The sequence below is a fragment of the Lepisosteus platostomus genome, chromosome 18, assembly GCF_059453375.1.
Source record: "Lepisosteus platostomus isolate fLepPlt1 chromosome 18, fLepPlt1.hap1, whole genome shotgun sequence".
Lineage (NCBI taxonomy): Eukaryota > Metazoa > Chordata > Actinopteri > Semionotiformes > Lepisosteidae > Lepisosteus > Lepisosteus platostomus.
The window spans coordinates 7,282,049-7,309,590 of NC_142628.1; the positions used below are offsets into that span (position 1 = coordinate 7,282,049).

Here is a 27,542-nt window from a genome sequence, read left to right on the forward strand (position 1 = left end):
ATTGAGGAACGCCGGGAACCAGTGTCAACTTGGCAAGAAATGGAAAAACACTGTGTTTTAATAATAAAGCAGAATGCCATTTGGCTGACACTTTCACAAACCTTACGCAAGGTAGTGTATTGTGTGTGAACAGCTTCAGCTAAGGTGGTTCAGCAATTTGCGAGAACTGTACTTTGAACTGAAAACTTGCCCTCTTAATTAGCTGTCTTTATTCTAATATTATTAAATCAATTTTATAATTATATATGAATATATATTATAATATTTTTGTATTAATCATCTTTCAATACATTAATAACTTATTTAATTGTCTTGTGTTTGTACTCAGGGCTAACAGGTTAATGAAAGTGTATTGAATGAGCATTCAGGAGTAGGCCAGACCTGGTCTTGTCCATGTTTGCCTGACTGTATAAAAATCGCATCTCTGTCTATCCCACATCCCTCTCTCCACCCCATCTTCACCCTTCGCTCATCCTTCAGAAAGAACGGGTGGAACCTGCAGACTTGTTCAGTTAGTGGAGCCAATAAAACTAACTAAATCAAATCACGCCCTTGTTCCATCTTAATTGGAGTTTAACCATTCTGCTGAAATGATATTAATGACAGTGTAACATAATCAGAAGATAAAGGCTTCTGCCAAGTATGACCTCAAGCTCAGCAGCGAAAAAAGGCAGATTCTAAGAAACTGAGTCAACACTTAAGCAGCACAGATTTGATGTGAGTGATATGTATCAGTAAACTGTAATACGGAGTAGAAATTCATGCTTCAGTGACTCATCATTTTGAATGGGCTCCAGGACTGTTTTTTTTGTTTAGCTGCTATATTGTTTGCTTCTAGATTTAATTTAATTCATCTTACAAGGAGTATTATATTTAGAAATACCCCCTGCTACACACGGTGCATGAAGATAAAATGAGGGAGCGTTTACTGTATTTCATTTGCTGACGTTTTGTCTTTTTGTATTTAAGATATCCCATGTCCCACGCAGTCTCAGGTGACTGGGGCAGCTGCTCACATGTCTTAAAGGTGGACAGGACTCATTCCCTGTTAAACTAAAAATAAAACACAAGAAAGATGAATGAGGTCAACCCCTCCATGACACTGTACAAGTGTCCCTGGCTCCCATCATTGCTTCTCAGTGAAGTTCCAGATCAGTGTGGCTCCTTGGGTTTTTCTGGAGCGCAGAGTGGGTCAGGTCATGCTCTGAGAAAGAAACTCCTTTTCTTCCATGCTAGCATTTGGGGCTTAAAGTTATGGATGATGCAGTGTTAGTTGTCAATGTCTGTGCTAATTACGCAAGCATGATATAGCTATGACCAAAAAAAGTGTCAATATGAGAAAACCAACCCATTTGTTTTATACTGGTGATTCATTCTTTCCCACTGAACATGGGATGATTTGAAGCAATGTATTAGCTGACAGAAATTAATTTTCCCAGAATCATGATGCTGGCTAAAGGTTTGTCTTTTAGTTTTTTATATTTGTTGTTTATCTGATTATTTAAGTATTGTTCATGTATTTATTAATGTATAGTGCCTATAGACCTGACCAGTTCTTTAATACCTGAATATACAGTACTACAGACACAATTGGTTCAATATATCCATAGTTACTTGTGATTTAGTAATTGGGTGATAAATTAGCACATTCCACTTGTGAAATAAGTAGATATAAATATAGTTATGATTGTTCCAGTTCTTCTACTTAATCAGTTATAAAATTAATGTATTTTTGAAATTATGCTGCCTTCATTCAAGATTTTTTCAAAGCAGGAAACTGTATAATTTTTTACATGAGAAAAAGACAGATTAAAAAACATAAACTATAAGTTCAAGAAGATGTATTGTTTATGAATGTTGACCCTCTGATCCCAATACACATCTGTATTTTTAAAATATTTTTCACATTTGTGTACTATCGATTAACTTGTTTTATAAAAGAAATGTACTGTATACTAAATAAGCCTTTTAATGTATTCAAATTAGGAATCATTCCAGACAAGTTTACAGCAACCATGGGTATCTGTCTGAGATTTTTTTTCCTTTGAGGACTTTTGTATATATTTAACAGCAATTTAAAAGACATTACACTTAAGCTGCCAACAACAGGCAGATGGAGAACTTGCTTTAATGAGACGCCTGGGCATAATTCTATAAAATGTCTTTTACGTCTTGACCTTTATGTTCAATTTAGCTAACCTAGAATTGTACTCAGATGAACAGGGAATGAGGTCACAGGATAGGTATATAATTTTCCCTGGCATTTCCTGTGTTTTAAAAATGTGCCATTTTTGACAGTTCACTTCTGTTCAGAAGGCAGTGTGCATTCTGGTTATTTGACAGTTTAACAATTGCCTCTAATTGGTTGGAAACAAGGGAGCTTTCTAATTTCAGAAACAAAAATGAAAATGATGCATTTTTTAGTGAGGTTAAAATGTACATCCTAAGGAAATGTGAAAAGCTGAAAAGTCTTACTGTACAGCGTGCATTGTTAATGAGACGTGTATCTTTTTGGAGTGTTTAAACTTTATTTGTTATGGTAGTGATAATGAGTTTCTGGTGCAGTGCTTTCATAGAAGGGAGGCTGCTGCATTTACTGTGATCATTTGTAACTTGGCACATGCTTAAAAATATTGTTTTTTATGACATAGTTAAGTTTCAGATCAAGTCCTGAAATTCCTGCATGCAAGTACATACAGTAATTTACCTTCTGAGCTGGGGCTGGGGCCCAGGCTGAGCACGGTTACTCACTCAAGTAAATGATTTCGACTACTGAAAACGCATTAATACAACAGCTAGGGACCTTATTAGAGGTTTATTACATTTATGAATTTGTGCTGTTGTGTAATCTGAGCATCTAGTATTTCACCTTGTCAGACTGCTCAATTTCTGTTTAATGCTGGCTGTTCTGTTTGTCTCGGTGCATCTTCCATTTCTTGCTCTTTTTTATCCAGAGCCTAAATTCCTAAACAGTCCCTCAGCCTTTAAAAAGCTGCCTTTGAAATGAGACCTTGATAACTCCAGTAAAGAAAAGACTCGATACATGAATTATTATATTTCAGTTGTGTGGAAGGAATGCCTGTCTTTTCCTTAAATACAGTGCGCTGAATGACTAAAAAGATCCAAGGAAATCGATGAAGAGCATGCTAAGCATGATCTCCTTAGAACTTTTAGCATTGATTTTAGTAATATTTATTCTCATTATATCCCTTAAGAGTTCTAAAAGAGCAGCACATCTTAAGCGGCAGATAAAGTTCGATCTGAATAAGCCATAAATGGCTTTTATGCATTAAGTGGATTTGTGCTAAATTGACCATCTGAAGCTAAGAGATTACTTGAGCCAGAAGGGCCCTTTATTTCAAAATACTGTTTTCAGAAAGAGCTTTAGAATAAAATGCAGAAAAGAAAATAATTTTTCTTTCACTTTGCTATATACAGTATATTTATTTATACATCTTCAATACATTTCTAAGAAGATGGTTAATGCAGTGAAAAAAATAAATTATGATAATGATAATACTAATTGAACCATTACACAGTTGTTCTACTGAAATAAAACAGGTGAAATATCATGCATTTTCCATATAAAAAAAACAGTTTAAAACAGTTGTTATGGACACTGCTGCATTTTCATGAAATTTGAACAGTAACTGATCAGAAGACTATTTTTATTTTCATTCACCACTAGGTGTAGCTAGATGGAGCTGCAGTCATTCAATATCGACAGAACAAAAGTCACTGCAATAAAACTCATCCTTTTGGTTTAGTCAATTGAGAACAATTCAGCTGGTGTGAAAAGAGTTCTATTTGCTGATGTGCTCATTAAAATTGTTATTGTTGAATATTGATTGATGTGCAAGAGGTCAAATAAATCAGTCTTTTAAAGCAAGATATACAGTATTAGAATGTTTAATAACGGAATTAATAAGACATTTTGATTTGTATAGTTTAGCTTTTAATTAAATGTACGGTATTGTGCATTTGAATAATTTAACTGAAATCAATACTGTAAAGCTTTTCATTATACGAATGGTTACTTTAACGTTTTATCTACTTTTATAGTAAAACAACTTTCTGACAGGTTAATTTAAATGAATTGTAAACGATGGACACCTAAAGAGACCTGTGGTGATAGTTTTTCTTTAACATTGAAACCTGGAGGCTCAGAAGAGAGAGACCAGTTGTGACTCACATGTGGCAAAGCACCTGTAAAAACAATAAATGCTAGAAAGTCTGGAACAAGATTTACTGGACACCTGTTCAATACAAGCCTTATTTGAACTACCTTTTGGTACTAAAACTCTAAAAACTTTGGTCAAACGCTAATTAAATGGGAGAAGTGTATAGTAACTCACCTGTCTGAGGAGAATGAGGCACACAGGTGTTGTCTCCTTTTTGTCTCCATTTAACTGATGGTTGCTATAACGAATGTATTTATCACATCCATGTCAGAAACCTGCTAAGAACTTTGTTTATCCTTTGACTATTTTTCATTCATCCATACCTGTTAGACACACTTTTAGTGGTTCTGTAAATGTTAACATTGAACCAAATCTTTTCTTGATTCATATGATGTGAGATATCACAGATTGTAACATCTCACATTGTAATAGAAATGCTATAACACGTTTCATTAACAGCAGTCAGAAATGGTAATGTGTTTATTAGGCAAGAAACTAAATGAATGTTAGATTAAAAATGGTTGAATTAATTAAGTTGCTGTGTACAGTACAGTAAGTAGAAATCTCACTGGAGATCCCAGACCAGTATTTTAAACAATATACTATTCTATATGAACTATTTTTGTATCCACAGTAAATTGATTTTATGCAGTGCAAGAATTGCTGTATGATGTGCACTTTAATAAAGAAGTCTTTTTATCGTTTCCTATTGCTGTCAAGTGATCATTAGATCCAAATTCAATCATAGAGCATTTGAAGGGATTTCAGTCCTTTCATTTCCTATGTGTCAGCTATTACACAAATCTTTCTGAGAAATGGAAGTGCCAATTTTGTCCCACAGTTTTAAAGTAGGAAAGGATACCTCAATGAATGCCAGCATTGTGATGGCCATAGTGCTGCTTAATATGACTGCCATGGCAACATTTATAGAACAGTACCTGCTGACTGTACTGCTGTGAGAAATTTCCATGGCAACCTTTAATAAGGAACTTGTGTCTGTTATTGACAAAAAGTTGGAAAAAAATCAAATGACACCTTAATACAAAGATATGCCTTAAAAACAAATATTTCCTGTCCTTTATACTGTAACAGCACAGTACCAAAATCCAGTAGAATAATTTGACATTATATAAATCTAATTTCAATATATATATATACTGCATATTTCTTTTTTTCAGAGACACCCAGTCGAAAATGCATCAAATAAAAAGAATGTGATTTTTTTCTTCAGCTTGTTTAGGTTTGTCAAAAGTAGACAACCAAGTATTTATAGACATAGAAATTTATGACATATCTAGTGAAGGGTATAGCTTTTTTTAATTTGAAAATTAAAAAAGTGCACACATACATATATATTAGTTGTCGTTTATAACATTTTGATCTTTGACACAATTTTACAATGGTTCATTCACACATTCAGTGCAGTTTGCTGTAGTCTGGAAAATCCTTCAGCCATATTGGTGAGCCATATTGGTGAGTGGGGGAAAAAAAAGAAGTTCCAGCTGGCTGGTGGTGTCTTCATGGTTCTGTCTTGGCTCATGAAAAGGCAAACACGCCACTGAGAGTAAAAAATAGAAGAAACACTTGGAAATCTGACTCAATGTGCGATCTGGGGACATGAATCAAAAATTGTTTCCAAAAATATAGGGGACCCTGTCAGTTGAGATTGACAGCCCTGGAAGGTGTTTTCATCACGCTTGCCACTGGCTGCGTCTTGCACATCTGATGGCCGTGATGTGGGGGGAGAAAGAATAGGGAAAGAATCTAAAGCAAACTTCAGAATACTTTCATCATAGCTCAATGTCCAGTTTTAAACCCAGATTTAGGCCCAGATTACAAAAGAATGATTAAAACTGGGATCCGAGTAAAAGTAACATACAGTACCTCGTACTTGATGATGGACTTGTAAAATGCCTTGGTAAAAACAAAAGGTACTGTACCCCTGAGTGCTGATATGATTTTATCGCAGCTGTGGTCTAGTGGTTCTGAACATTTCTTGCCCTTGATAATGCTGCATTACTTTACCTTGATGACATACTCATTCAAGCTAGAAATGCCAGTTGTTAAATTCATGGCTTTCCAGCAAGTGAAACATGGTTCTTCAGCTGTGTGGCAGAAGCTGAGGGAATCAATCGGCATTCAGAATGAGTGGCTTTACTGGGTGATGCACATTCAAAAACTAGGACACCGGGACTGAGGAGACACAGAGAGGGAGGCAGGCTTGTTTTATGAATGAATGGAAAAAGTGGTCTCAGAGCACACACTTCAGATTTTCTTCAGAAAACAAACACATTTTTATGCTTCAGCTGACATTTTTATAAGCATTTCGGAGACTATCAATTGCCTGTACAGCCAGTTCCCCTGTTTTGTCAAGGTAGTTAATCTTATTCTCTCTCTAGGATACTTTGTTATGGCTTTATTCAGTCTGACATTTATTATGCATTTATTATACACCAGAAATGCCATCTAAATCATGTTTTATTTATATTATTGACGCACAGGGCATGACCTTAACATTCTTGATGGAGCCATATCTCTGCTTGAGATATCAGAATTCTTTCTGACATTCATCAGACACCTGTATATACAGTATCTGTATTTGTTGTAAGGGGTTGCTTTTCAACAATTGCAAAGCAATACAATATGTACATGAAGAGTTATTTTGCATGTCTTACTTTTGTCTCATTTACCTTTATCAAGATTAAGGAACCTGGCTTACTAAGTAACTGAGTAAATTGGCGTGTTTTGAAACTTTAATTGTGCTAATTAATGAAGTGCATGTCCTGCTTACGTATGCTTAAATATGTTAAATTCTGGGACTTAATCCGTTCATTCATTTTCCCATCTGCTCTGTCCTTTGTTCTCCTGTGCTTTATATCCCTGATTTCTTCCTCTCTCTCCCTCAAACCTGAAGAAGACTCAGGAGCTGAAACACTGTGTTTCTTCTTTCCACTTTTCAGTGTGGAATGTGTTCCTTTACTGCAGATTAGCATGTGTGAGCGTTAGGTGCACATGAAGTACATTAGGGTGCTGTAGGTTTGTTAGTTTAGCCCACTGTTCAGAGTGTGTAATACACAGAAGGAGAATCCACTGCAGGCTAGTGTAGGAGCTATTGCGCCCTAGTGTCTTCATCATGTCATTATGAGAGTGTCCTTTCATATTCAGGACATGGGCTTCAGGCCAGCTGGCTCGTGGCTTTAGCCATTTGGCAGATACAGATGAAAAGTACCAAAGTGAGTGAAGACATGATGTAGGCACTGTATTTTTAAGGAATACTAGAAAGAGCCATAACATAGCATTTTGGCATCTCTGTGGCCATTGGAGGTTTGCAGTTATACCCTACTATTACTAATACAAAGTATACAGCAGCAACACGGACACTTTACAGCCACAGTGAGATATAAGTACTCACATTGCTTACCCCACAGCATTAAAAAAAAATCACTTTGCTGATTGCACACTAAAAGATGCTGCAGTATCTATACAGTAGATGGCAAATTTACTTTGATATAAAATCAGATGCTTAACCATGCTTTGAATGGCAAAACAAGGATTTGGATTCCTTGAGTACCTTTTCCTTTTTGTGGCAAATAATAGATAACAGTAAAGATGGTGTAAGCTAATGCAAATAAATTCATTACAGAGAAAAAAGAAAATTATAGGAAGAGATGCCAATTTTTTTCAAATTTGCCTTAGTTTTTTTTTGGTGGAAAATGACGGTTCAAGATGGCTTTCTCAAAAATATTCATACGATTATGATGAGGACTCGGGGTCTTGTCTATGGTTTTATCAATACCTCTTGGATGAAACACAAGCAAGAATTAGATTTATTTGCTCTAATATTTTCCGAAATGTTCGACAAAAAAAACGCAAATTGCAAAGAATGTGTCACATTTACTGTACCATGGGAAAAAGCAAAAAGTATGAAGAAATCCTTGCTTTCTAAATAGTGTTTGCTGTTGCTTGGAATTGTATTGATCCCCAATTATGATCGTGTTCAGTGCTTGAACTGTGAGAAACATGGAAAAAAAAATATCCATTATCAAGGAAGTGATCTGTAATAATTTGTTCTTCCCCAGAAGACTAAATTGTGTGGAATTACTTCTATTAATGTCTAAAACATTTTCATCTTCACTGCAGCATGCGTTTGAATATTTGAATGAATTAGGACTGATTGCTCAAATTATAAAATTTTATAAAAATTATTTGTAAAACAAATGCAAGGGCACATTTCTCCCCAAAATCTTTAGAGATGACTTTTTCTTCTACTCAGCAGTGGAAAGTGAATTATCTTCAGTGTTTTTAAGTACATTGTCAGAATAACCAGGTACATACAGTATCACTGGGTCCTTTTTTTCTCTAGAAAATATCAATGTAATTTTACCATTATCATTAATATTAATTTAAGACATCCATAGTCATAATGGTATAGTCATGCATCAGAACATTTCCCACTTCTTAACTGCTTTCAAGACCCCATCAGTTTATTCAAACTACTATGTTTGAATACTACATATTAATTTGGAGAAAGTGACTGTAATGAAAAAACTCCACTTGTCAGATTTATGACAAGGTCCAAGGTCGTTATGAGGAAGAACAAACCTGAAGCAATAGCTTGTATCTCTTCTTTCTATCGCTGTATCTAAAGTAATGACCACAGTGGAGCCAGAATGGAACAAGATACCTGTAAGTACAGCAGGAGAAGAAATATAACCAAACCTGCTTGTTTAATCTGTAATTCAGTTTAATTTGACACCTGTTGTTGGTATTATTTGTTTCTTGTAACATAGACTGTAAAGATTACATTTTCTGTTTTCTACATTATTTTGGAGTGACTTGGGCTTCCTGCCTCTTTTCAAAAGCCATTCCTGTAAATATTTGATTGCTCTGTCTTGCACATTACCATGACTAATTATTCTATTTATATCGATCTTGTTTTCTGTTTCTTTGGAAACAAAAGCTCATCCCCATCCTAATTTGGGAGTGTGGAACAATCTTCTCAGCCATGTTGTTGAAGCTGATACTCATTCTACTTTTTCAGAAAATGGCTGAATATTATCCTTGGATCACTTAATTGCTAATGATCAAACTGGTTAGATGGGCCAAATTTCCCCTCCTTTAATTTATAACCTTACTTATGTTTTTATTTATTCCTTGTTTATAAAGGAAAATTACATTGAATTAATGATGATCTTTCCTCAGGGTCATGGTTAGTGATGACTGAATTTTGAATGTTCCTTATATAGTAGTATTACTTCTGTGTCATCTTTAAAATGTTAGAACGCTATGAGTTTCAGTTCAGTAAGTTAGACTGAAGGTCCGCAGGAGTCTCCTGGTCTCTTAATATCTCAGCTCCCTTAGTTGACCCAAAATAGCATTTGTTTTCTGAGTTATCAGTATCTGAAGAGTGGTTTGAGTGATTATTTATATTCCTGGCCTCAAATACCTAATTAATATGGCTTTCAGTAGCAAAATAAATGCAGGGAAACTTCAATGAATATTCACTTTGCTACCCCATGGGTCTGCCAAGATTGGTGTGCTACTTTCCAGGATTCTCTGCTATCCTAATGTAGCCAGCAGCTAAACTTTTGATCTCCATCACACATAAAGAGCTCCTCTCTTCACTTCTACAATATTGTTTGGATACATTTGGTTTTGCAGGTTTTCTTTATTTCTGAAACCAGAAATGAGAGATTTAAAAATAACCGAAGTTGTTCCATTGTGGTGATAATGCTTTCTTTGTGGGATTTAAATGGTGTCCGCTCTGAACATCTCCAGCCTCTCTGGGAGCACGTTCATTTAATGTGTGAAACATGTTTGAATGTCACCCTGGGACTGCAAGACATCAGACAAAACCAATGCTAAACAGCATCTGACATCTCAGTCTGCTTCCTTTTTGAGCTTGCGAGTTTCGCCCTGCGCGAAGGTGTTCTGTTCTTGGTTGTGGACAGTGGTCGCAGGACTATTTATAGATACTTGCAAAGAATTACAGCAACCGTGTTGCCGTAACCATCACCAGCCTCCTAATTACCAGATGAAAAAGCTTTTTTTTCTACATTTTTAATGAGGGTTCTATTATTTCAGAAGGTATTCTAAATAAGTTGTTTCTAATAAATAATTTAACCACAGAAAATAGAGGTGCTGCAATATTTATCTTTTATAGAAGCACAGATAAAAAAAGAAAACAAATTATTATACTTTAACTGTTAAAGTACAAAGCCTATTGTGTCCTTTAAGCATAATATAGAAGAGTCATTTAAGAAGGTTAGCACTGTTTGAAAGGTATGTTTTTATTTTCCAAAAATCAGTGAGGCAAAATGGTAAAAAGTAGATGCATTGTGGCAACTATGCCTTCAATGATGCTTTTACAAATGAAGGATTTTACGCTGCATTAAATAGGTGAAGAAGCTTAAGAGCATAAGAAAGTTTACAGATGAGAGGAGCTTGTGTGCTCCATTCTGATCATATGATAGCTAGTAGCTTATTCATCAAAGTAACATAAGAAAGGTTAAAAACTAAGGAGGCTATTCTGCCTATCTGGCTAACTTGGTAGCTAGTGAGAACCCCATCCATCTGTTTGTTGAAAGAAGACTAGGTGTCTATGAGAACAGCGTGGTTGTGTAGATTGTTCTAGACCTCCACAGCACATGGTGTAAAATGTTTCTTCTGTTCTCCACTTTAAAAGCACTTTCCCTTAGTATAAGGGAGATCGGAAAATACAGGATCAGCTCTTGAAAATTCAACATGCATGTATAAATCAGTATATAAAATATATCAATGCTTAATGGAATAATTATCTAGCTTTGCTTGGTGCCAGGCCATCCCTAAGTATCAGTGACCTCATCTCCAATCATTGAGTGGGAAAAAAAACTATTTATTCCCCATTGAAATTAAAATTCAGATGTTTCCAACGATCTGGAGTCGGACCTTGAATATGTAATGCAATCAGTGTGATTGTGGGGAGTGTATTTTGAAGCACTCAACCTATGAAGAATCCCTTCTAATCTGCACTTTTCATTCACTTCTAGTGTTGAACTGCATTTCCATCAGCACTTTCATTAGTGTTTAGGAACTGTTGTCAAGATTATATGCTTCCAGAAACAGATTGGGGTTTTCAGAAATTGAGGCAGTTACATTACGTTGGGCTCTCTGTTATCAATCTTGACACCCACCCAGCTAATAACTGACCATTCCTCTGTCTGTCTGATACTGAAATATTTTTACTTGACTTTATTAGACTAGAATAGATTAGACTAATGTAACTCCTTGCTTGCTGGGTTATCCGCTGAGGCATTAAATAGGTCAGTATGTCTTGAATTCAGTGATTTATGTGCTAGCTAAAACTGATCTGCATCAGCCTATAAGGGCTTATGTGTAAAGTGAACTAGCTTGCTATGAAATTGAACACTTTATTCTTAATATGTTTTCTTCAGCTCATTTATAATGCACTGAATGGTCTAACTCCAACTTATCTTATGGACTTCTTGCATGAGTATAGTATAGCACTTAATGTGCCTGCTCTGCTTCCTGTTTATTAAATTCTGCCCTTATCTTTTATATTATCAAAATCCTCAGAATGTTTGTACATTGTTTGTAGCTATAATTAATTGTAAGATATACTGAGTCCTGGAACAGCTGACCTGTTTACTTTTTCATGATGCTTTAACCAGAATCCTAAATATATACTCTATGTATCTGCATACATAGTCAGGCAAAGCTTGCAGCTATACAACTGAGAATCATAGTTTGTTGTAAAGTAGTAGTAGTTTATGGACTCAACTGGCATGTAATGTCAAAGACATTACTGTACTGGTATTTTCATGATGAAAGAAGATTAATTTAGATCATATTAGTGTCCAGCGATAGAGCAATATGGAAGAATGTCCAGAAAGTATAGTAAATGTAAAGCTGTATATATTGTTTTGTGTAATAATTTGGGGGTCCCTTTCTCTTTGTTTTCCTTGGCAAATGATGAATATAGGAATGCATGGAAATGAGACATTACAATATGAATATTTATATTTAACATATTTTACAGCTCTAAATAGTTAATGAGTAAAGGAGCTAAATTGGAACACAAATTAGCCAAAACTGGGGGCATGTTGACCAGGATCAGAAAACCCTGTGTTTAACAAACGCTCATGCTGCAACTAATTGACCTACAGTATCACCATGCACTCACGTCACTGCTTCAGTTCCCCTCTTTCCTCACTTCCCTGCTCACTATTGCCGATTCTCCTCGAGCTCCCGAGTGCGCGTATGTTCTTTACTAGTTTGTGTTTGGTATCTGACCTTCTTGCTTGCTCCTCGTTTTCGATTTCGTCTTGCGTTTTGGATTGTTGCCCTCTCAGTAGTCTTTCTTGCTTGTTTCCTGGAATACGTTTTTGCGTAGCGATTTGGATTGATGGTCTCCCTCTCTCCTGAGTCCTGCACAGGATCCATACCTCCTACTGTACCTGCCCAGTTACACCTGCAATACACAATATATGAAAGGACGCCCCCCAAAATGAGGTCGGCAATAATGTATGGTAATAACTTTCAGTCCTCTTTACAAAATCTTCTGTTCCTGATCCAGATTGGGTTGGTGCATTGTGTATCTAGAAGCTATTTTTTTTAATTAAACTGTTGTCTTCCAGGTTTACAGCTCCAACTACGTGATTTATCTCTGAATTGTAATGAAAGATCAAAGTAAAATGACCAATAAAACAATCCCTTTCACTGAGCAACTAAAGTTTGTTGTGGTTTAGGCCATTGAGCATGATGTGATTCCTGAAAATCTCACATTGGCTGTCTATTACAAAGGTGCATTCTGACAGTATAGAACGTGGTGAGCTATAATAGTTTTCAGTCGCAGGAACATTTTCAGCTTTGTGACATTTCAACTGGCACGTATGCTTGAGGGGGACAGGCAAAACAAATCTAAGCTAGTTGAAAGGTGCTAAATTAAACTGCAGTTGCCGTACTATTGCTTAAGGTTATACTGAGGTTCCAATGGTCAGGGGTTCCATCTGTGTTTATTAGCAATAGCATCAGTAAATGAATATGTTTCTAGAAAGCACTTTCCTCTCTGAAGAACAATAGATTTTTTTTTCTCCACATGCCCCTGGTTATCTTCTTAAATGAAACTGTAGGTTACTCCTACAAAACATAATCAAGCTGCAATAACTGATTAATAATTTAGACAGATTCTATAAATAGTAAATTCAGAATCTGTTAAGCTAACCTTGGTGCTCAGGCTTTGAAGTACTGCACTAGATAACTTATGTTCAAATATCTAGATGGGTCAAAAACCAATTTTTTGTAAGTAATGATGTAATGTCTTTAAATTAAAAAAAATAGATAGTTTATCTCCTCATAATAACAATCTTGAGTTTTAAGATTAAGATGAAACTAAAATTATTTGTCTGGATTGTCATGCACAAACACGTGTAGCACAGTGAATACCTCTAAAGCAATGTGTTAGTTTATACATATATAGATGGAGTAAATCAAATTTCAGTTAATAAATAATGAGTGAAAAAAAGATTTTATCTTGTGCTCAACGTTTACATGAATAAATTGTTTTCAGTTTGTTTCTGAGAGAATTCCTTCTTTATCTGTTTAAAAAGAGATGAGAGGAAGAGTGGTTATTCAGAATGACAGCAAATTATATTGTCATGAAGTCAGAATTGATTGGAACCTCGTGGAATGAACATAGTATTCTGTTTGAAGCTCAATTTTTATCCTTTATGTTTGAGAGAAATGTTTCTTCCAAAACAATGACCAACTCTTTCTATACGTTGACCTTGCTTTGTGAGCCATGGAGTCATGGGGGCGGTGCAGTGACCCTGTGGCTAAAGATCTGCACCTGTGGCTGGAAGGTTGCCGGTTCAAATCCTGCGGCCGGCAGAGGAATCCTACTCCATTGGGCCCCTGAGCAAGGCCCTTAACCCCAACTGCTCCAGGGGCGCCTTATAAATGGCTGACCCTGCACTCTGACCCCCAGCTTCTCTCCCTGTCTGTGTCTCATGGAGAGCAAGCTGGGGTATGTGAAAAGACAAATTCCTAATACAAGAAATTGTACTGTATATGGCCAATAAAGTGATCTTACCTTAGTCAGGAAGATATTGAAATATAGCTTGGAGTACATTTTCACTGTGGCCTATTAAGTCTTTCTATTAGGACAGGTATGTTAATGGTGAGACTAAACCTTCTAAATTGCTGCTGTTGGACTTGTTCCAACATTTTCTATAGGATTGACTCACTCAAAGTAATGTTCTTGCTCTGAATCGTTTTGGTTCACTTGGCTTGATAAGTTTGACTTTCACTGAGGGTGTACTGTATTTCTTTCTTGAGGTATTTTTTTCAGCATGGAAACATGTAAAGCAAATGTTTTAACCCAGATTTTGGAATGGGGGCAGACTCTGTTCATTCACCTGCCGCTTACATCTAACAGTCAGGAGACTTGCCAGTCAGCTCTGTATTTTTTACAGTTCGCACTTATAACTCCCACCCATTTGGGTTATAGGTGCTCAAGTTCAGGACATTTATACTTAAAAACATTCCATTGATATATTCATTTCCCAACTTATTTAATTAATTTAGTTCTCCTAAACCAAAAGTTTTATTGTTCTATATATAGAAATTAATCTATTTTGCAGTAACATTGCACTTAATCATTTCCAAATGATCCCTGAATGAATTTCCATGTGGGCTCACTGATCAGAAACTGAAGCCTTCCAACCATTTCTAAAAGAGTATATAGTCAATGAAGAGCCCTCTAAATGATCTTAGTCATTTTTATTTGATAAACCACACACTAAACCTGTACCAAGGAAGTATTTGGTGATCTGCCTGCCAGGCAAATATAAAAGTGACATTATGTAACAGTGGGAAACCTGGGGTATTCAGGCTACACATAAGAACAACAAAATAGAGATACTGAATTCAAAATGAATGATTTTCATTTTGAAGCACAATAAAATATGAGGGTGATTTCACCAAAGACATTGCTGAATTAGTTAGAATTAGAATGGATCTGGGAAAAAAGTCAATAAATCAATAGCTACATGAATGCAAAGTGTAAAAGTAAGTTTTTTTTTCCTTAATTCCTGCCAAGAACATAAATCACCCCAAACCGCTGTGCCTTCTCTTTATGAACTGTAACTGATAATTTCTCCAATGCATCACTGTTGCATGTCATTTAAGATTAAAATCAGTGCTTAAATAAATATATAGACCTTCTCCCATTGAATAGTTGCTTTTGTATATACTTTGTCTATTAAAAATGATGAGGAAAGGATGCCAAACAAAATCTCATACATGGGAGCTTCAGTTTCATTTTTCAGATTTATGAAGGTCTTTGCCATTAGAATCAATTAATGTAGGTTAAATGCAATTATTTGTATGGAGTATTCCTTAATAAACTATAAAATACTATACAGTATATATTTAATAAAACGTGAAGCATTTAAAGCACAGTGATGACAGCAGGTCATCGATTTAAATCTCATTTGTAAGATGCCTGTACAGTATGTAGTCAAAACTAAAAGACCCAGTAATAAAATATTTGTCAGATGCTTATTTAATATTTAATATGTACTGTATGTTTTACAAAAACATTTTAAATAAGCATTCACATTTTACATATTTTTAGATTTACTTTTTGTAAAAACATTGCACACTGGTAAACACAATCATGCTAGGATAAAGTAAAATTGCAGAAAGAGGAGATTAATGGGAACTTGCAAATGAACTTCTGAATTTCATTTTTTAATGCATATTGCTATCTTTCCTGACCTCACAGTCAGTAGCATTTTGCTGTTTTGTTGTGGGATCAATCTTGTTTTTAGTTTTATTCAGTTTTGCTACATTAAAGTGTCAGAATAACCCATGCAGAAATACAATACAATACAATAAAAATACAACATTGGACCTTTTCGCCATCGTCACCATCATTATTCTTTTTATGGTTAACAATAATCACACATTACTGCTAATTCATAGAATAAAGCGGAGGGGTTGTAGATGTGTTACTAGCACAGAATATGCTGCATTTTATTTTTACATTACACTCTGTCTTTCTTTGTTTAGGAGGAACACTTAGGTAAATCAAAAGAAAATTACCCCTGCTCCGTGTTGTCCCATGCTAATGAGCCGTGCACTCGGAATGAATTAATAAAGCATGATAAAGGGAGAACATTTTATCCTTTCCAGACTGTGTGCATCCTTAAACATCAGGGAGGGCAAAATAAAAACAAAACCCTGGACCACTGACATCAAAGGCTCTTGACAAAAGAGGCCTGCTGCTACCTGTTTGTCACTCACTGTGGTCATATGCTAGATTCTGCCTGCGCTGAAGCTTCTCGGAGAGAGAGAGAGACAGGAGAGAGGGAGAGTAGGTGCACAAGAGGGAGTGAGTGAGAGAGAAAGGGAAAATGTGTTTTCTGTATGCATGATTGAGGAACATTTCAACCGGATCTCGGGTGTAGTTTAATGACATCAGTTCAGTGCATGCCTCCTGTGTAGCTAGCGCCTGGAACTAGCAGCAGATTAAAAGTCGCTACAGACGTCTATTTTACAAGCACCATTTCTGAAGCAGAGGATGGTCAGGCTGCACTGGATGCATGGGGTCTATCAGAAGGATCATCGTCTGCTGCTACAGACTGTCTTGCTGAAATTTCAGGCAGATGTCAATGTGAGATATGAGTTCTAAGCATTACTCTGACTGGATCCCTTACAGGTACTGCCATCTATGTCTCTGCATATGCTACCATAGGCTGCACGTAATTTTTGTCTGTTTGTGGCTTCACAGGTTTGGGAATGTGGTTTCTGAGACAGAGGAGTAAAGTTCTGTTGCGTGGCTAATGTGCTTCAGTGTTTGACAGTGCATGTTTGCATGGACACCTCAGCAAAGATGAGGTTGGGTAGTATGTTAAAAAGTTAAGATTAATCTCCTATAATCGATGCTGTGTGTATTCAGGTAATGATATAATTCTCCTGTGATTTAACATATGTGCATAGTGGAGAAGAGTCTGGAAAAAGTGTAGCTTGTCTAAACAAATTCTTATTTAGTACAAAATTTTGTACTGTTGCAAGATTATCAAAACATTCATGCTTTTTATTGGGCATGTCCCGTTTAGGTGTGATCTGGTTTTAAGTTCTCAGTCTGGAATGAATTCTGATCATGAATGTACATCCTTTCCTGTGCAGTGTATCATTGATGATCTGCAGTAAATTGTTTGTCACAATTTGTCTTACGGCAAATTTAATTGAAAGGAATAACATTTTTGCTTGAATTGTAACAATTGTACACCTATTCTTTCCTCTAGAATGTTAAGGGGCTTTGCGGAGAATAAACTGATAAAATGGTAATAAATAATTTTCTGTGCAGTGTTTTTTTTTCTGTTGTCATTTTTTAACTTTAGTTGTTTGTACAAATGTAGGTGAAACATGCAGATCCCCAAAGAGCTTTTCTTTTGTTCATTTAGTCTTTTTAAGCAATCATTTTAGCATTAAACAGACTGAAGAGTGGTCAGACTTTGTTTGCCTGTGTATAATCAGATGGTAACTCTTACTTTTCCTCATAGCATAAATTAGGGTTATGTTTGGCTTCTTCCGGCCCGATAGGTTAATTCATAATTTCTGTACCAATTAACAGTTTGTGTTATATTAGGTGCAAAAGTAAGGTGTAGCTGTAGTTGATAGCATTTGGAGCCGTGCTTCTGGTGCTGCTTCTATGGAGAATCCCCCATTACCATGGTTACTCTGCTCCATCTCTTCTCATTGGTTGCTGGTTGCTATAAGTTACCAAGCCTGCTTGCTGCCTATATTGTTATGGCTGCCTATAGCAAAGCTGTATTGGACCTGGTGTTTTTAAGTGTTTGAGGCTGCTATGTCTAATGAAGACATCAGGGTTGCATGCGGAGCAGACAGTGCCATGTTGTCGAAACTGATGCCCTGGCTTTTTTAAAGAAATGATTGGATGAAACTATTGGATTGAATTAGCTGTAGCAACCCACTAAGATACGTAGGCCTCTTGTTTGTAACCTTCCTTATGTTCTTAAAAGGGTTTTTGAATGCATTATTCATTTCTTTGGTGTTCATGGTTAATAATGGAGCTTTGATTGCCTAAGAGCTCGTCTGCACAAATGCTGCTAGAGCACTGTTTCTGTCATTTTTTTACTTTGAAGTATTTAATCAAGTTACAAGTATAGGCTAATTCCTCTCACCTGGTTACACCTGAAGAAAATGTTTTTCCTTTTTTCTGGTTTTCAGTAGAATTAACCTCTATATGTTTGTAGCAGCTTGCTGTGGGTGCAGTGTCCTACTTGAACCTCCATAATCATATTAAGCTGTGAACAATCAAACCAATTTCACTGTTTTCATTTGACTTGCAAATGTGTTTCAATATTTCTAAAAGCATAGTTTGTCCTAAAAATAAGGGGAATATTACAGATGTTAAAATTGTGGCCATAAAGCTGAGTTATGCATTGTAAGCAAATAAAATTGAATAGTGCTTGTATAAATAAATAACATAAATGCAGTGATTCACATTTGGATATACAGTAGGTTTCTCAATTTTACAATTTACAGAAAATGTAAAATAAGTGAATGAAAGTTATGTTGTTAGACAATGGCATCTATGCTCAGAACTAGCTTTAATTAGAGAGCTTTCAGAGATGCCATCTGTAGATTGTGAGTAGTGAATGAAAAGGGTGACACTTAAGCAATTTGTTACACCTTCTTAGTGGGATGTTGTTGGATTAGATGCCCTTCACACATGATCTCCCGGCTAGGTTACACGGTTCAAATGAAGGTTTCCTATGACAGATCTGGCGTGTTATGAAAAATGTATAAACTGGACTAATATTTAACTAGACCCAGTATGAGATTTTTCAGTGGTCTGGACTGGATTAAGTCACTCTCATTAAAACTTGATGATGCAGTTTCCGTCGCTTAGATTCCCAGAAGCTGTATTCTGCATTCTATAGGTATGTGTTCACCTCTGGGATGCCACAACAATGACTCAGCACTGTATGTCATGCTTTCAGAACTGGTTTTAACCTATTCCTTAATGGAATTTCCTAGCGGTTCTCTTCATGCTACTTTAATACAAATGCTTTTCTTCTGGAACCATAAGTCTCATTACAAGATTCTATGTGGGTAAGTCCACAGAGGACATGTTAGACATTAATAACAATTGTGCCTGAATTATTAAAATAGGAGCAGCTGATTTTGCACAATATATTTGAAATGGGTTTCAACTAATTGATGCATGAAAAAGCCGACAGTCACCAGCCTTGCATGTTAATGTTAAAAATACCCACTTTATTTTATTCCTGATTTATTTTCAGTCTGGTCTGCACAGCAAACTAATATTTAATTTAGGTAACATACAGGACAGGGTACAGAGGCTATCATAAGATGGAATGTGAGACGATTCATCTGTGCTAGAGGAACAGATCCAGCTTTTGTAACACAAGCAACGATGACAAAAAAAAAATCCATTATGCAGTTTTTTTATATTATCTGCAAAAAATTCTCCATCACAAAGCATCTAGCAGCCAGCTGCAAGAATATCGCACAAGGGTCAGGGATGCACGCTCCAGCTGTCAGACTGAGCCAGCAGACTCTTATCTCTCTTTCCCATATTGTTGTCTGTCTGCTTTGGAGGTGCACTGGCCTCTTTGAGCTATCTGTCATGTCGAAAGGTTACATGTATGGGCTTGGTTTTGAATAATGGGCTCGGAGCAAATAATCAAGTGTCCTCGTTACCTTTCAATCGTTGTATAAACCAAGCGTGTGACCTTCTTTATAGTAACTGGTGACACAGAAACTGTATATACCTTAACAGCTCATAAACACAGAGGTTTTGTTTTAGCCATTTTCACTTCTTTATGTTTAAATGTTAAGGAAATGTATTGGGCTGGGAAGATGAGGTTAATAAGGGTTTGAATGGGTAATTTTGTATTTTTCTTTTAAATAACATCCGCGATCATGTTGGTTGGCCAGGTAGTAGACAACAGAACAAAGCTCACAAAGAGCTCCACTATAGTGTCGTCTTCTAGTATTTTAATATTGACATGGAGTTGTCAGCCTTCTGCTTCTTTGGAGCAAGGATACTGTACAGTATACAGTATGTATTTACTTTTAGGTTAAAAGGTTTTGCTGTAGTTGGTCAAAGCAATTCAGAGAAATGCAAATTAGGGGCAATTATTAAACTGATTAAGAAGGGTACATCAAAACAGGAATGAGATAGGAGTCCTCTTGGCTGTGATTGGACTTGTCCTTGTATGGTATAGTATTAGTATAGAAAAAGTAATGTTGACCAGCAGAGTACTTTTTGTATTATTTAACATTTCTAGCAATAAAACATTTTTAGCTAAGAAATCTCTTTTAGCATGTTACACACGTTATTTAGTAAAACAGTCCACCAAGCTGCAAATCAAAACAATAAAGTCATTAAAGGAGTCTCGCTTTTCTATGAAACTGCAGTTCTATTGCTGTGACATTTTATTGTGGACTACAGTACATGCCAGTCTTCCATTCCACACCACTGCCTGGTGTCCTGTGTACCCTGCTCATGAAGGTAGAACTCTCTTTTTTCACTACTAATTATAAACTAAATACAAATTGGCTTGCTCATACTTTACTTATCCAAGGCAGAGTGCTTTGTTACAATTTTAAATACACAATAATAGCAGGGATGGAACCTTTTTCTTTTTTCTTTTTTTCATGATTGTTCATGAATTTTGCTGTGTGAGATCGAGTTTTGAGGAGCCTCATTCTGAAATTAAGTAGACTGCATACCTCTAGAGAAACTGTCCTGTGTAACATCTTTTGTTTTTTGTGTAATTTTTTTCTGTGCTTTATCTAATACTTCTAACGTCAAATTTGTTAATGTTTTTTTTTTACTTCTACCATAGAAATCAATATAAACTTGAATATATGACATCTGAAAAATGAATATCACTAGCAATTGCAACAAGGTAGCTTGTTGAAAAAATAAAAATAGATTAAACCTAAGCTTCTGTTGAAATAAGACATATTCAAGTGGTATTAATATTTCTACATCATAATTATATCATTTTTATTGGTAATCCCACTCTTTAAAATGAAAATGCCTGTATATTCAAACCACATGAACTTAGAATTGAAATTTCAGTGAATAAATAACTAAAGATATGAATACAGATCTTTCTGTATGAGAGTTGCACTGTATTGCTAGTGCGAAACAAGTATTCCACTTAATGATTGTCTTATGTAATGTCTTAACATTAGTTGTCTTCACAGTATTTTACCAGGACATTAGGGATAAATAGTTTTGCACATGATTTTATTGCACTTCCTTATTCTGTGTTTATTGCAAACGTCTAGTGCCAAAAAATGCTAATGAATGGAAACAAAGGTTATTGGATGAGTGTATACTAATATTTGACAATAAACAACTCTCACCCTTTAACACTCGCTCTTTATTTCTGGAAGCATCAAAGCTGTATGAAGTTAATTGTGTTCATGGGGTTACTTCCAGAATTTCAATTTGTGACTCACTGCTGAATTTATACCCCTTAATTCTTTTTATTGTGAGGTTTAATTTAAATATTTTTTTGCTTTTAGTGTGTAGGATTTTGTAGAATTTTTAAGGTAACCAGCCCACTGGGCAATTCTGTTATATGTTATATATTATGTTTTTTGAAAAATCACCTTGAATTCCCTGAATAATGTAAATGCATGATTAGATGTCATATCTGCAGTAGATGTTCCCTAAATTCCAGTTGTATTATAGTTATATTACTATAGTGTAATATCATTGTACTGTAAGCCTATTATGCTACCACTCAGAGCTGGCAAAAAGGAAACTTGTCAGTGGTATGCTTTTGAGATCACTATTCAGATTGGAAAATCCGGTCAAGCATGTTGTAAAATGTAAAATTCCATGTAAGCGGTATGTGTATTTTGGCTGCACTGTACTACTACACTGTGCGCGGTGACCTCTTCTCTCAGTGGTCAGCTTCAGTTCAGACAATTCCTCAGCAGAGCACTTCAGCATCTCATTAACAAGGGTCTTTGGTCGGCAGTTCTTTTACTTCTCATTCATTATATGGCATGAATTATGGAAAAAGTAATAAAATAGCAGCTACCATATGTTACATCCAAGAGGTTTCCTGAAGACATAGTTTATTTAGGACCGTAGCCACTAAAATATTTGGAAATGCACATATTATACAGATTTAACAAATCTATTATACATATTACTATAAGTAAATGTGCCGAGTAGGGCAGAAGAACAGCACCTTTACTTCTTCAGATAGTTGAACCATTTGGTTGAACAATTATTCTTACTACATTTTACAGGTACGCTTTTGAGAGTGTGCTCCCATGCGGTATTTCAGTGTGGTTTGACAGCAGCTCGTTGTGTGACCTAATGCCGTTAAAGGGGGTGATCAGGTTGGCCCAGTCCATTATTGAAGTACAAGTTCTATATTGTGGACTTTTTTACAACGCTCTGTCTCAGGAAGGCTGGGAGTATTGCTAAGGATAACAGTCATCCTGGTTTCTCACTTTTCTCTCCCCTTCCCCTCTGGTAAGCCTTACAGGAGCATAAAGGCATGTATCTCCAGATTCAGAGACAGTTTCTTCCTGCAAGCTGTCAGATTATTGAATTCTACCTCTGGCGCTGACCCACACTGATGTTATTTCTTGCGCACGGCTTGTGCTGACTTGTATTGAAGTTGTATGTAATTTAACTTTGTTATTGTTGCTGCTGTTCTGTGTTTATACAGTATTTTGGTGTTTCCTTAATATCTTTGCATTGGAGCATACATGAAAATGAGCAAACTGCATGCGTGCATGTGATAAATAAATTGAATTGAAGTTATGTGTAGCTCCGCAAAAATCTAAAAATGCAATATTTATTAAGTGTAAATGGTGGGTGAAACACATCACTCTATTAACACTCAGACTGTGTTTTCTCTGCAGTGTTCTTGATGACGAGGGCAGCAGTCTTCGGCAGCAGAAGCTGGACAGACAGGTAGGCCTGAGATGGCGTGTGGCTTTCTCCTCTCTCTGACTAGACACACTGACTAACTTAATTACAGCACTGTCCTTAAATTAGCTTCCTTTGTTTTCCCGTGGTTGGTAATGCAATAGAGATGTAATTAATTCATCATTTTCATTTGAGAGAACAGAGCGAGTCAGAATGGCATAATTGTGAATGGATAAAAAGCAAACAGCAGCTCTAACCAGGCATAATTCCCTGAGGAGCACAATTGTGAATAGGCCTGCCATCCATTTTCTCTGGATACCTAGGCACATGTTTATATGTTTGGATTTTAAAAATATGTTATTTTTACAAATCTCTTGTAACTCAGTTTTTTACCTTGAATAAAACATACTGTAGCAGGCCACAAGTGGTCTTCAAAATCAAAACTTGTTTAGGTGGTAGCTTTGGGCTTTCTAGAAAATAGCACTTAGCACTTGGAAAATAAGATTCTGACTTTAGAAGGTAGAGCATGAAGCAACAAAGCATCTAAGAATCCAATTTAACTTAAGTGACTCAGTACTGAAAATCATGACTGGCTTTAGTTTCATGTCTGCAATTAACATCGATCCCTGGTTGCAATTCAAAGAAGAGACATTGTTCCTTTATAATTGATGTGATTTTCTTTGCCAGGCCAATTCAGGCTCAAATTGCAAAGATATTTTAGTTGACACCAGAGGTTTATGAAGTGGCACCAGAATGAAGTTTCATCTCCTCTGACTGTCACATTGCCTGTACTGGAGAAGTCAGTTCAAGAAATATGTATGGGTTGGTATAGAATAATAAAATGTACCCTCTTGTTCTTCCATTTTCCTGTTTTTGGAAAAGAGGACATGTGGTTTGACTATGGAGACTGGCTCAGACACCGTGACCAGTTTTATAATTCAGTTTTCGCTCCAGCTTTGCTGATTGTTCAAAATAATGTCACAGTGCAGGAATTCCCACTACTAAGACTGCCAGGTGTGTCTGTTCATTTATTCACAGTGAACTGCAGAGATCCACACCTATGAACACCAGGGCCTCTGAGATGATCATTAGGATCAACTTAATAGTTCTGTCAGATGGCTACTAATCAGCTCGTGCTGTTAAAGTCTTAAGTCCTTTGGTGCCATGGGTTGTAGATGCAAGAGAACAAAAACAACTTTTTGAAGCTGTTTTATTTTACTTTAACATTGCAATCTTTTTTTTTTTTGTAATCGCCAGGGAAGAGATATTTAAAAAAGTATCTTGATTTCCTTAAAGGCTTATGCTTGTAAGACTAGCTATACTCATAACACATTACATAAAATAACAACAACATCTTACTTTTGGTTGTCATTATAAGAAACAAATAGTCATTTCATACGAGAAGGAACATCCGTATTTGTAAGATATGTTGAAGAGATCTCAAGTCACTAAATAATCTGATTGCTTTTATGACAATTAAAAAAAAAAACCCTACTGCAATATTTTGATTTGAACTTTTCCAAAAATATCAATTTAAGAAAATAGTCCCCTTGATTTTCAGGGTTATATCTGCACATTGTGTTGATTTGCATTCACTGTTAAAATGTAAAAATGGCATATATGCAGTATAAATAAAGTAAAAATGATGTATATAGACATATATATGTACATTATAAGACAGAAAATCCTCACAGCTTCTGTTTTATGCAGTGTATACTATTGGACATTTTTCTCATTGAGAAACCCAATTTGCAATGACTTAAATATTAATGTCTGACTAAATGACATTGGAGCATGAGATAAAGTAGACAACTTGGATTATTATGCAACACATCCAGCAGGTGTCAGTGTCATTCCCAATGGTTAAAAAAGAACATCTCTTTCTGCCCTGGACAAAGCTTCCCAGGGGCAAACATTTCACTTTCCACTGTCCCCCTTCAGCTGAAAAACACAGCACATGAAGAAAACTTCCAATGACTTCCAATCTATGTTCTTCTTTACCACTGGCAACTGGCAATCGAGTGAAAAAATCTGTGTACATAATATATACACCTCTATGTTAATTTCCCCCACAATGGACTTTGATAACTCCTGTCACAGACAAGTTGCTGATCGGGACTTGTAGGCTCTGGCAATTGTGCATCTCCTGTAATTCACTTCTAATGGATGAGTGCAGAAATGACACCAGACAAAGAAAAGCAAACTGGCAGGTGTGTAATGATCTTTATATTACAGCTAGAGGGAATGTTGGATTTGAGACCTTTTCACATCTTACTTACATGAATAATACTCAATAAATTAAAATTAGTAAGTGCGAAACTAAGATTTTGTATGCTAACTGACATTAGCTGTCTTTGATCATAACATCTCATTTGTAATGAGGGGTTATATATTACTGAAGACCAAAAGCCTCCATGCTTAATTTATCACAGTGCAATTAACTGTATTTCCTTATTAAGTTAAAATCAACTGCCTACAATACTTTGAAATGCCCCTCCCTGGGGTTTGTAAGACAAATGCAGATATCATGCACAAATCTACATTTCACTTAAGAATGTACAGTAGTTATTACATTTTGCAGTGTTACAGCTGTATTGTGGTATGATTCTATTCCTTTTTAACAAAACAGCCGGAGTAATCATTGTAAATCACTTTAAAAGTAATTAAAATGCCGTTTATATTCTATTGACGTCAAAGCTGTTTTCTGACGGAACACGATGTTCCTTTTCTGACGCATCAATGCCAAGACATTTGCTCCCAGAAATGGGCAAAACAAAAAATGTACTGCGTGTTGGCTGAATGTTAGCCAATTATATCACAAGACATTTACTGTAGGAAGAGAAATTTGCAGACGCCTTTAATTATAGTAAATATCCTCAAAGCAGGTGAAAATTGAAGCAGTTAAAGCATAAACATCACTTCATCTTTATAAGAAGAGCAACAGGACCCTTAGTTTTCTGTTGAAGTTTATTATTCTATACTGCACTGGAGAGCTGAAGTTTTATATATTTTAAATTGCATATGCAAAGGCTTTGAGAACCAAATTAATCATTCTACAAATACACATTTGAAAAAAAAAGTCAATTACATGAATGTGATGAAAGAAATGCAATAAAAATGGAAAAAATACAAACCCAGTTTTGATTAATAGAATCTTTTGGAAAACAAGTTTTTAGGTCTAGGCAGTTCCACAAAATTGGATGCACTTGCTATTAATTTCTTCATTTTGGTTTGAGGATCTTTTGCTGACGATATGGATTCCCTGTCAAAAACAAATTGGGCTACCCTTTTATGTAGAAATAAATCTGTGCACTGGACTTGGACTAGACAATATTTTATAATGAACTTTACTTTATAATTGAATTGCTTTTCTGTCAACAGAAAGATTGAAATGTTCTAGATCTTAATAGTGGCACTTGTTGTGCACCTATTCACCCATTCTAATATTAAAGTATTTAAACATTAAAAGACTGTTGACGTGAATTTAGTGGTAAATGTCAGTGCCTGCATGCTGTCCCACAGTTCCATTGTAAAAATGCTTTGAGTAATTCATATGAATTGTCATTGACATTCACTGACTAATGTCAAAAGAAGTCAGGTGGCTTTTCTGTAATGCCCAGCTTTTCCACTATTGGCCTCATGGCATATTTGCAGAAAAAGGAGCAGGAAGATGTAGAAAGAGTCTGTTGGAAAAGAGGCTAAATAGTAGTTGGTTCTGAATGTAACTCAATAGAAGCTATGTAGAGATGAAGACAGAATTAGATCCACTAATTGATTTCTGTGGTTCGGCTGCTCGTGATTGATTAAGCTAGGCTTATCACTGTGTTTCTATTCAAAACTAATTTAAGCCTTTAAAAGAACTGGGAAAAAAATCTATTGAACCATACTGTGCAAGTTATGACTATGACAAGAAGCCATTGATAGATCATTTTTCAGATTTGCTTTTAACCTCTTTGGGTTTTTCTAAAAATATGTTATGAAAACACTTGTTAATTTCCTGCAAAAGTAGAGAGTAGATTTCTTCAGTTTAAAGCTATCCGTTCAGTTGCAATTGGGATTTTTACAAATTATAATAATGCAAATTTTCCTTTTTTTCACCCTTGCTGCATAGTTATTGTACAGGGTAAAGTTTTAAGAGGAGTTGCGCTTCAACAGACTCATTAGAGCAGCTTAGTAATTGAAATTGTTCTTGTAAGTCTCACTTGAAGCTTTACAAGCTGCTCCTTTGGGATCTTTTAAAGAGTACTCTCTCCTAATCATAGGTGACTATGATTAGGCCATGTGGAATGTTTTTCAGCATTTATGACAACTCTGGAGCTTTTATGATAGAGGAAATCCCTAAAAACATTCATAAAGTAATTTGCAGCAGTGGAAATTCAAAATCACCAAAGTTA

At 35.7% G+C, this 27,542-nt stretch overlaps 1 protein-coding gene across 3 annotated transcripts in view; it reads left to right on the top strand.

Annotated features, from left to right (window-relative positions):
• tub (TUB bipartite transcription factor) overlaps nucleotides 1-27,542 on the top strand; it is a 69,335-nt gene that overhangs the window by 18,332 nt on the left and 23,461 nt on the right. For 2 of the 3 annotated variants that reach the window (XM_088611913.1, XM_088611911.1), the window contains exon 2: nucleotides 23,142-23,193. In XM_088611913.1, coding sequence (XP_088468039.1) covers nucleotides 23,142-23,193 — 52 coding nt within the window. Of the gene's footprint in view, nucleotides 1-16,542; nucleotides 16,903-23,141; nucleotides 23,194-27,542 lie in introns of those variants that run through there. The other variant, XM_088611912.1, reaches the window with a different exon arrangement.